General features: G+C 37.7%; 1 protein-coding gene across 2 annotated transcripts in view; it reads right to left on the bottom strand.

Annotated features, from left to right (window-relative positions):
* Positions 1–12,234, bottom strand: part of LOC122790142 (glucagon receptor-like) — a 2,645,547-nt gene that overhangs the window by 950,950 nt on the left and 1,682,363 nt on the right. For both annotated transcript variants that reach the window (XM_044057770.1, XM_044057782.1), the window contains one exon: positions 2,027–2,128. In XM_044057770.1, coding sequence (XP_043913705.1) covers positions 2,027–2,128 — 102 coding nt within the window. The remainder of the gene's footprint in view (positions 1–2,026; positions 2,129–12,234) is intronic.

The raw sequence follows: 12,234 nt of genomic DNA on the forward strand, positions 1-12,234 counted from the left end.
ATCTTTTAGGGTAAATAATTCTAAAATGCTAAATAAGTAAATGCATTTTACTAAACTACACATTGAAAAAATGTGGAGATAATATTCATTTTTTTCCCATTCTTAATATCACCCACAAATATTTTTTGTCACATAATAAATGTGAAAGCACATCATATGTATGATGTTTACTTAATAAAAAGAGGTTTGAAAAGCTTGTAGAAAAGAAAACCGTTATTCCCATGGATGACATATCAGCTACATGTTAAGAGGCATATGAAGAATCTGTGGCATAGGGGACTGAGTGAGATTTACAGCAAGGCTGTATACTACACAAAGTTGTGTAAGTGACTATGTGCATTACACAAGGGGTGTCCTCTTTCACACACTCCTTGCAGCTTCATAGAGCAACCCTTTACTGCTGAGCAATATTTTTTGTCTGCACATAAATGTGACCATGTAGGGGCATTGTCTATGCCAGTGTACTGCTATGCAAGGAAGATGCATGTGGTATGGTGAGTCATAAACCTGTGTACAGAATGCATGCAGGGCAGTGCACATAATGTGAAAGCTATACAGCATTTTAGTAGGCTGCATCTGAGAAGGAAGAAAATGAGCAGCTTTGCCCTGCTGTCAGATTGTTGATGTAATGTAGTGTGTGTGTGTGTGTGTGTGTGTGTGTGTGTGTGTGTGTGTGTGTGTGTGTGTGTGTGTGTATGTGTGTATTTGTTTAGTGGGTACTATTAGTTGTTAGTGTGAATATACTGTATGTTCTGGATTATTTTGTTTGAGGTTATGTACTTATGTGCTTTTGTGTGTACAATGTCCACTGCCAGATATGATGTGTGGCTGGTATGCATGGGAGATTGTGGAGGTGTGCTGGCACTTGTAATGTGTGTGTGTGTATGTGTGTGTGTGTGTGTGTGTGTGTGTGTGTGTGTGTGTGTGTGTGTGTGTGTGTGTGCTTCAGGTCTGTAATACCTATCTACTTGTATATGGTCACAAATGCATGTGAGCCTGTGTGTTACATTGAGGGTACCTAACCTCCTTACTTGCACAGAGAATTCAGCTGAGCAGTTACACAAACTGTTCCACCAAGCAGTACATAGTCATGATAATTGTATTATAATATGGTTCACTGCCCTGTAGTTTGTGCATGACATTGAACTGTATTATATTGGTAAAGTGCTACTCTCCTTATATGTGCAGGACAAGTTACACTTTGGTGAGCATGTCTGTCTATCCCATTCATTATGTTGTTTCAACCTGACAGCAAACTACTTAGAATTAAGGCTATCAGCAGCTATTTGCCTCTATCCAACAGTCCCGTGAATTATTCTATCAGCTTTTGCTTGTACCATGTACAACTCACAGCAAGTTATACAATGGGATCAAAGATAATTCACTGCTGTACAAAATGGGCATTTGTATTTTGTAGGTCTTGTGCAAACAATAAATAAATAAATGACAGGAAACTGCATAAACCAGGTTTTACAATGGAAACAACTTCCGCACTGCAAGAAACATGGAGCTTGTCTACTGCAACATATTGTTAATTACATACATGACACAAACAAAAAAAACATGTAACACTATGAAAATTAGATGTAGTTCAAATTTTTGTTAAGTGAAATAATAATACATCTATTTGTTTTAGTTCTAAAGTAAATGGGCTCATTTGGAACAAAAGATCATATATCTTTGCTATTTTTTTGTTGAAAATTAGATCATAAATATTATTTTGAAATAGAGCCAAGACCTCTAGTTCCATTTAGCTATGAAACTCATCCATTAATGCACTTTTTCTTTAACAGCATGTTATTTCTAGTTTAAATGTTTATATCACATACACCCCCTCCACACACACACACACACACACACACACACACACACACACACACACACACACACACACACACACACACACACACATGCACATGATTACACAAGCATGGATACATACAACACACAAACATATGTATGTGCATACATGCTTGCCTCAGTAGCCACATCCATAGTCATACAAATACATTCTACATACACATACCTTTCCAGGGCAAGTACCAAGGACAGGGAATCTTAACTGTTGTGTTGGGCAAACCATCTGGCCAGCAGGCGTATTTATCAAATGTCCGGTTACAAAATAAACCTGTAAGGAGACACAATACACAACAATTTTGGAAATAAGATGAAAGACATTTTATCGTTACCCTGCACAACATAGCCATTGTTAACATGCTACATATCTTTGAGTTTTTTAATTCTGACAAAAGTATCACAGAAGGTAATGTACTAAAACTAGTTAATTCCTCATAAAATACTTTTTGTTTTTCTTGGAGGAAGGATAAAATGAGAAAGGAAGAATCCAGTCAATAGTGTAACATGATAAAAATTCAGTCAAAACATGATATAAAAATGAATTATAAAATATAACAAGCATATTGGCATGCAATCATACTAGTGTATGGACTCTCAGCAAAAGGGCACAGAGTAGTTCAGCAAACAAAAGTGTACAGAAAATTAAATAATTGGAAATTCAAAAATAAAGAGCACAAAGAAGACATACATGAGTGATGAAGAACAAGCTGGAATGTAGAGTAGAATGAAAATGGACACTAAAAAGGACTCCCTATCAGAAGTGTGAGACATGATACAGTGAGTCCAGGCAATTCAGAAATTAAACTCCAGTTTCTACAAATGACACCAAATGACAAAATGTATTGGTACATATTTTAGCCTCAACCCCCACACATCTGCTACTTATACATATCAATTTCAAGATCACTTATACCATAAATAAAGGATGAGTTTGTCTGAGGGTGACCCTACCTGTGGAAGACAGTGAAAGATTCTTTACACATGAGGACCTGTAGCTCAAAAACTCTCCTAGCTGATGTTACAGCTATAAGGAAGATGGTCTTCTGGGTGAGCATCTTTAGAGAGGCAGTGGCAGCAGGTTCAAAGGGGGGCAAGGTTCATTTTTGTAATACATAATTTAGATCATAGTGGAATAGGGCTTCTTCTAGGTAGTTTCAAGAGAATCACACCATTTAGAAAAAGTTTCATGTGGGGTTGAAATAAGGTAGTTGGAACACTGTACAGGCAAGCTGATATTGCAGATGCATGTACCTTAATGCTGGAATAGGAAAGGCCTAGTGTAAAAAGATCTGAAAGCTACTGCAAGACTGTGCTAATGACTGATTGAGCAGAGACAGTGTCATTGATGTGGTACCAGGTAGAAAATCTTTAATATTTTGCCTGGTATTATTTCCTGGTATTTGGGCTTTCTTGCTTTCCTTAGAATGGAGAACATCTCCTTAGGATAAAAAAAATCCAAGGTGTCTAACTCAATCCTCTAGGTAGTTAACTTGAGTGTGGCTAGGTACGAATGGCTGAGAAGATCTATCTCCTGTGGTAGAGTGCAGAATCTCGCCTCACTGAGCATCAGGAGGAGGGAATCCAGCATTGTCTCAGCCAGAAGGGGGCCACTAGTATCATGATGGGTCTCTTTGCTCTGATTTTTGTCAGGACCCTGCGAATAAGGGGTAAGGGTGTGAATGCAGACAGGAACCAGTTTACCCATGTGAAGGATAATGCATCTGTCTTCTAAGCGCCTGTCTGTTGTGTTCTGGAGCAGAACTTCTGTAGTTACTTGTTGTGGAGAAAGGCAAACAGGTCTATTGAGGGGATCCTCCACTGTATAGTCAGATCCCAGAAAACCTCTCTATTCAACATCTATTCATTGAAGTCTAGAAGGTCCCTAATTAGAGAATCTGCTAGGGTATTGCTCTGGCTTGAAATATAAGAGGCTATGAGGATTAACCCTATCTCTTGAGCCAGAATCCATTTTTTTCTTGCAAGGCTGCAAACATTCTCTTTGTTTGTTTATGTGCCACATAACAGTAGTATTATCTGTCCAGATTTTCAGTATTCCTGGGCTTAAGTTTTGTTATAAGCCTTTTATCATCAGGTAGTCTCCTAGTAACTCCATTTGATTGATATGAAATTTCCTCTGATATAGGGACTAAATGATCTGCACCTTCAGGTGACCTAAGTGGGCACCCCAAGCTGTGTCTGAGCTGTCTGTGGCACTTGTCTTGCCTGCTTCTGGCAGAGTGAAATTTGCTTCTGGGTTTCATTTTAAGGTGTATTTCTACCATAGGAGTTCCTATTTCAGACATGGAGGAAGGGGTGGCAGGGTTTCCATGTGTTGGGATTGCTGTTCCCAAACACTTTTAGAAACCACTGAAGTATCCTCATGTGAAACTTTGCAAATGGAATAATGAGAATATATGATGCCATGTACCCCAGTATCTTCAGGAATTCTCTTGCAGTGATGAGCTATTTTGTGAGCAGACTGGTCAGGTTAGCTGTCAAGAACACAGTCTTGTCTTAGAGAAGGAAGCCTTTCTGTTGTACTGAGTCTATGATGCCTCCCTTTTCTAAGGGAGAGTTTGAGATTTTTGAAGATTCAGCATGAGACTTACCATCTGTAAACACTACACAGTGACCTGTAAGGTGCCCAGGGTCTCTAAAGTGTACCTTCCCTGAATGAGACAGTCATCTAAGCAGCAGTAAATATGCACTCCTGGAGTTCTGCAACTGGCTATCAGAGGAGTTAAGAATTTTGTGAAAACTATGGGTACCCCAAATGGTAAAGTACAGAACTGGAAATGGGAGCCTGTTGCTAGAAATTGTAGGTACTTTATGTGCTGTCTGCTATGGGGACATGGAGGTAAGCATTCTTTAAGTCTGTGGTGACCATGGAGGCATCTGTAAGGATATGGGTAGTCATTTCTGTAACATAAGCATTTTGAATTTTGGAATGTTGAGGAACTTTCTCATCTTTGAGAGGTCCAAGGTAGGTAAGAAGTTCCCTCTTTTCTTGGGACTAGAAAAAGCATTGAGTAGAAGCCTTTTCCTTCTTGTTCTGGAGGCACAGGCTGAATGTATCCTTGCTGAAGTAGCTCCCTGATGATAGGTAGTGAGAGACTTTCTTTCTCTTTTGCTAGTTTTGGAATGCCCATGAAGGGTTAAATTTTTCTGAATTGAATATAGTGCTCCTTCTCAATGATGGTGAGGACCCATTGATCCCTAGTGGTGTATTTCTACTGGTTTAGGAAGCAGACTCTGCCTGCTAGAGGTCTGGAAGGGAAGGGATGGGAAGGTGTAAGCGGGGTGGGCTATAATACAGTCACAGTTGTTGTCAGTCCTTTGTGATTGGTCTGTTTGCCATCTCCTATATTCTTTTGGTCTTTTACCTCAAGGAAGCCTCCCCTTGTCTTGTCTAGGTGCGAAAAAACAAGGTTTTGAAGGGTAATTCCTACTCTACCTTGAAGTAAGAGACAGACAAAATTCTTCCCCAGTTTTAAGTCACTTTACTTTTTTGTCCAGTTTTTCAAAAACTTGTACTCTTGACAGGCTAAAAAGGAATTCCTTATCGAATGTTACATCTAGTAGGTCAACCTTTCCTTGATCTGACAAGGCTGTGACCTGAGCTATGCATGCCTGTGGATGAAAGAACCTGTGGCAGCTACTCTGTAGGAAGCATCTAAGGCATCATAGCCTCATTTTAAGGAGTGTCTAGAGACTTGTAAAGTTCCTCTGGATAACTACTGATCTTTCTTGGATAAGGTTCTATTTGTAATAGAGTCTACCTTAGCTGGGATTTTGTCTTGAAGAGAGTCAAGATACTTAATCATATGGAACTGACAATTTGAAGTCAGGGTGGCAGAGACATAGGCTTTCTTCCCAAATCTGTCTAGTAATCTGCTTTCCCTGTCATTAGGCAGGGGATGTCTTGTTGGTCATTTAGGTACACATTTATTAGATCCAGTGGAGACAACAAAAGGATCAGCCTTTGGATTATTATAGAGTTGCTTATGAGTGTCAAGCACTCTATAAAACTTGTATGGTTTTCTCAGAGCAAAGGGTAAGAGTCAGGATGTATAGCTATGTCTCATTGTTTTTTTCTTTATTGCTAGCCAATTGGTGACTGTACCAAAAAGATTTGGTTTTAGTGCATTCCATAGGCAGCTTTCTGAAATATCTCCTGTATTATTAATTTCTATAAAAGAAAGAATTCCTTTAATAAAATAGTCCTTAAAACCCTTTAAACAAGTTATATATGCTGGTATCCTCCTGATCTTAAAGTTATTATTAGAATTTAAAAACAGCTCAACAGTGATTGCATTGTGATCTGAAAGTGGGCAAGATACCACTTTAACTTTGCCTAGTTTATCTATCAATTAATTGGAGACATATAATCTATCAGTTCTGGAGTGTGTTCTTTGTCTATGTGAGTAATAAGTAAAGAAAAGTGATTCTGGATCTGCAAAATCATTTATGTCCCTAAGTGACATAGTTTGGTGAACTTTATCAGTGCCTTTGCTGATGCCTGTATTTTCTGTTTATCTATTGTATTAATATCCTTTGGTGACAATATACAATTAAAATCTCCTGCTAGCATGATGCTGCCTTTTGAAATTTGAATTACTTGTTCTAGACATTGTTCAACAGTTTTAATTCCTATTCCAGGAATCCAGTATACGTTAATAAGGGTTAATATTCTCTTATTATATTCTAGGGTAACAGAACAAAACATACTGTTATCATCCTTATATGTGTCAAAGAGTTTAGGCATAGGAAAATAATTGTTCCATGATATAGCAACTCCTCCTTTACTTTTTATATATTCTGAACTAGATAATATAGAGTAATACTTAATATTGTCGGTCTTTATCTTCTGACAGGTGTGTTTCTTGTAAAAAAAACCTGAGAGTTAAATAACTTCAGTTATATAATGCAGTCGCCAAAACCACGAGAAAAGTGCACGCTGATTGGCCAATCCAACCAGCGTGCAGATTGTAAATCCAAAGTAAGCCTAAATAAGAAGTCCGGCCACTAAGGAATCATGCAGCCGCGACATCAAATAAACTATACTGTATTTTTCCGTTATCGGGACAAAACTTTAAACGAGGTAGCTGGTGCTCAAATCATTGCACACCTACTGAATTTATGGATTACAGCACTTAAAAAAAAACGCTTTAGGACTAGCAACTGTGCGATGATTCTGAACGCCAGCGACCACGTTTTAAGCATTGGCCCTATAACGGAAAATCTGTGTCTAAAGCTTCATGGTCCCTAAAGTTGTAATATCCAGTCAGGATGTTGTGGATGTGGCCTGAGGAAAGTTCCTATGATCTCAGTTTTTGCTTTCATCCAATACTTTGAAGTAAGTAAATCAGTGGCTTAGGGCCATTCCTAAATATGGACAATCTACAGCAAATAGCCTGTACCCAACTTTTTAAGAACACATCACACCTTTATTAGCATTGGCAATGCTCACATTTTCAATGGTGTCATTATATATGTTTACTTCTTGATCTGTGGTAAATTAGGACAGTAATTTCTCTCCCCAAAAATGTATCAGACATAAAATCAACTAATTCTAAAAGCATCATAACAAGCTTGCTTCTTTCAAAATTACTGCACAGGTTGTAACCTCTTAGCGTAAATCACACTTGGAATGATACTGACGTCTTCCTCAATATCAGCATGCAAAGTAACCTAAGTCCAGTCCCTAACATATCATGCACCAACAACTTCAAATGAACTAAACCATACGAAAACACCTTAGTAGCAAGTAAAAAACATACAAAAGCATTCTACAACTAAAAACTATATTTTACTGTCTTACTGTCTTTTAAAAATAAAACAAATACTGATCAGCATGTATACAGTAAACAGCCATTAACTATAAAAGAAACTACAACATGAAGGCATACCAAAAGCCTTAAAACTATATTTTACTTATATAATTATTTCCTAACATCACCTGAAAAATTAATAACTTGTATTTAAATTAAAAGACAAATAAACAATAAACACGAAGTGAAAGTTTGCACTATTTTATCTCACAAAAAGTGGAAGAATACAAAGTAAAGCAAACAAAAACCTAAATAACAACAACAACACAAACATAACACAACAGAAAACTAACACCATTGTATAATAGCCATAACTCACAGCTGTGTGTGGGTAATACTGGATTTACCAATGGTTGGCTTTGTGTCGCCCTCGTGAGCAAACCACGCCAACCGTGAGTAAATCCAGCACTACCCACACTCAGACATGGGCTATTGTTATAATATTTGTTTAGACTACCCCTCTTGCAACCATTATTCAATCCATTAACTTTTATGGAAATACAATTAATAAATGTCATTTGTCATACATGTCAACAGTGTAGATGTAACTCTCTTAAAATCAACTATATGGACTTGGTATAATATCTCTTCTTTGTTAAAGAACTGCTTATTAATAGTCATACTGACATTAATACTTAAAAGTTTAATTAGATACATAATAATTGTTATTGTAGACACCCACAACAACAACAAAAAAAAAAAACTTCTAATGTAACTAAACACTTAATTTTAAAATCCTTCAAACCCTTCAAGGAGTCTAACATTCCATACTTGAACAGTCTAATCATCCAAGCAAACCCACCCCACCCATCTACTATTCTAAAATGCCCAAACTCCTCTACTTCAACTAAACATTGAAACCTGTCTTGAAGTCTAGAAAACTTAAGAAAATGAATGAAATTGTGAATAGATTGTGTTTTTTGTGAGGTTTCTCTTTAAGTTTTACCCTTCAGTGTTTTTTAATTTGTTGTCAAGGTGTTTAATGATAGGCGGTGTGTCTCCATGAATTGCTACTGGCTGAATGTGTTTTAGTTTTGTATATAGATGGTAGCTTAGTTGCTACAATTTGTGTCTGAAGAAGCAACATTTTACATTGTGAAAGTGCTTATATCTGTTTAATAAAGACCTGTGGAAGAAGCTTGGAGAGACTTTTGTGAGTTGCCTGTATTTGCCTTGTTCCAGCATGGATATTTTTGGGATTTGTTCTACTTAAACAAAATTGTCATTAACAGCAAAGTCAGTGCAAGTCTGTATCCTTTAAAACTGGTATATATGTGTGAAAAATAAGAGAAATATATGTCCCAAAGCATTTGATTAACTTACATATTTCTCATTTTTATATGCTCATTAACACACTAAGAGATAAATAAAATTTCTTATTATTGTTTAACTATATATAATCTTGAATCTCATCTACTGTCACATTAAAAAGGTGAGAAACTGTTTTACTGCAGTTAAAGATAAAGATCAATTTCTTTCTCAAATCATCTATTTTCATTCAGTGAAAATGTAATAATAATAAATAGATATCACGAGACATTTAAACAAAAATGCATTACTATAATAAACTAAACTAACACATCTTATGTCATCCCTACTAAATATAAGGTTTGATTCTTTGTTTTTTATATAATAACTTCAAGTGTAATGATAACATACTCATGACATTAACATTGTTTCTAATAAAAAGGTTGCCAATGACATATATATGTTTGCGTTACTATTAGTGCAATGTTTCGATGAAACATCTTAACATGTAAATTCAAATATAGTCTTCAAGAAATGTACTCAAGAATAAATATCACTACATGCAGCATTATTTTGTTTTCCTTATTAAATGATAAAGAGCAACACCTCTGACAGATCGTAATATAAATATACCATTCACCGAATCTTTGGTTTACATGCTTTGCATAGCTTTCTAATCATTTGTTTTATGTAACAAACTCTACTGCTTTATACTGTATAACAGAAATGGTTTGTCAATATGCTTATTTTTCATTCAAAAAAAGACATCAAAACTAATCATCTAGAAAGAGAAAAAAATAAACTTTTGGTAACCTACTACAGCATAATGAATTATATTATTAAGCTACGATATATTAACAGTACAATATGACTTAGATTTTAATTTAAGTTAGCCAGGAATTGGAGTTAAAGTGTCTTATTGTATTTCCCATTCACAATTGTATGGTTTCATTGACTTTGTTCAACTGACAACATAGTGACATTTGAGCTAATGCATTATTCATAAGTTCCACATGTTATTTAAATTGACCTTCTAAAGCTGTCCACCAATCAAAATCATAAGCTGTTAATAGCCCTGATTCTCTGCATGGGTGGGAAACTTCACAAAGCTTGAGCTGTTTACCATAGAAAGCTTGAAATGTTTAAGTAAATGAGAAAGTTCACGCACTAAAGAGGAAAAAAATCTTTACTTCTACTTTTTATGAATACATCTTGCAACTAGGCAACATGTTTCTCTAATTTTCTGAGAGCATTTCATCTCATTATCAATACTAAGGAACACATATAACAAATCTATAAGGCGAGATTATTTTAAATCTATTCCAAGCATTACAGCCCCTTCATTTGTGAACTATAACATGAAATATATCCACTGAGAATGGAATTATCCCCCTCCTCAAAAATAAACATGTCACGGTTCATCTGGTAAGGCACAATCACTACACAATATCAAAGCTCATGCAAACAGCTGATGTGGCTTAGTGGTGCTTTGCTCTGACTCGGCTGCACAGGGTCCTGGGTTCAAGACATGGCAGTGATGACTTTTAAACAACAACAAAGCCTTCTATAGCTATATCAAGAACCTCCAAGGCAATACCCAGATTTGTGCTGAGTTATTGCACAATGGTACCTTCTATACTGAGCCAACAGATATACCTAACATACTGGCCAACAGATTCAGTGACAACTTTACCCCTCTCTCCCCACACCAAGGCCCTATCACAATATCAGAAGAAAGCATGGTGCCCAACATTTCTGCAGCACAGGTAAAAGCTGCATTGTCTAAAGCCAAGAATACAGCATCCATGGGACCTGATAATATCTCTGGCTGTGTTCTACATGAGCTACAAAATGAACTGGCACCACACCTGTGTGCCCTGTTCAATCACAGCCTTACCTCAGGCTTTGTCCCTAATGAATGGCGCACTGTTACAGTCATCACTCTCCATAAAGGAGGAGTGACTACAGACCCTGGGAACTATCACTCCATTAGCCTAACGAGTCTGGTATGCAAAGCTATGAAGCACATTATCATGGACCCGCTTAACAAAGATATATGCAATCTCCAAACTCTTGACCACATGCAGTTTGGCTTTGTCAAGGAGATATCCTGCCTGAGGAACCTGGTTGGCTTCTTTGAGGCAGTCACCAAGGCTATGGATGAGGGTAAGGCAGTGCATACAGCCTACCTTAACCTGGCCAAGGCCTTTGATCCCATTGCCCACTCTGGTATCATTGATAAGCTCACCAAACTAGGCATCAACCCTTACATCACTAGGTGGGTTGCAAATTGGCTTACAGGCAGGACCCACAGGGTCTGACAGAGACTGTCGACCAGTCACAAGTGGAGTCCCACAGGTCTTGGTCCTGGGCCCTTTCCTGTTTGGCATCTACTTTTCAGAATTCCAGGCCAACACAGATGGACTCTGGCTAACAAAGTTCTCTGATGACTGTGAGCTAGGACTCATTATTAACTCCCCAAGTGATGCAAGCATCCTACAAAAGGGCCTCACTGAGACCAATGACTGGTGTCAGAAACATGGCCTTAAGCTTAATGCCAAAAAATGCGTTATCATTCCCTTTGGAAAAACTCAGTTCTCACTAATTATCACATTGATGGGAGCTCACTGAAAACTGAAGGGGCCATAAGAGATCTGGGCACCCAGGTTGACAGCAACCTCACCTTCAACCACCACATTGCCACAGTGGTCAGAAAGTCCTTCTATGTGGCACTTCTCATAAACAAAGGTTTTACATACAGGAAGAAAGAGGTCATCATCCCTCTCTACTCATCCCTCATTAGACCAATCATCGAATAGAACACCCCATTTGACACGTACCTGACCAGACACTTTCAACAGCTGGAAAGGCCAGAAAAGTACCTCACAGAAAGGATCCTAGGCCTTAAACACATTTCCTACATGAACAGATTCATGAAACTTCAGCTGTTCTCAGTCTCTTATCATCTACTTAATGGTGATCTCTACTTGACTTATAAAGCCATGTCTGACCCAGACCTACTTGAAATGCTACACTTAAAGAAATCCTGAACCCCCTATGCCACACGCTTCAGAGATCACAACTTCATTACCACAAACAACAGAACATGGCGGAGGGACAAGTTCTTCACCCAGAGATTGGCCACACTCTGGAATAAGCTTCCCATTCAGGTCAAGCAGAGTACCTCGCTGGCCCTCTTCAAAAGAAATCTCGGCGAGTGGATGGGTAACAGAAAGTTCACCCCAGGGATTACTCCAGTTGCCCTACTGGACAGAGGATCTGTGAACTAACACTGGGT

This window comes from Protopterus annectens, chromosome 1.part0 (assembly GCF_019279795.1).
Source record: "Protopterus annectens isolate FY-2018-M chromosome 1.part0, PAN1.0, whole genome shotgun sequence".
Classification (NCBI taxonomy): domain Eukaryota; kingdom Metazoa; phylum Chordata; order Ceratodontiformes; family Protopteridae; genus Protopterus; species Protopterus annectens.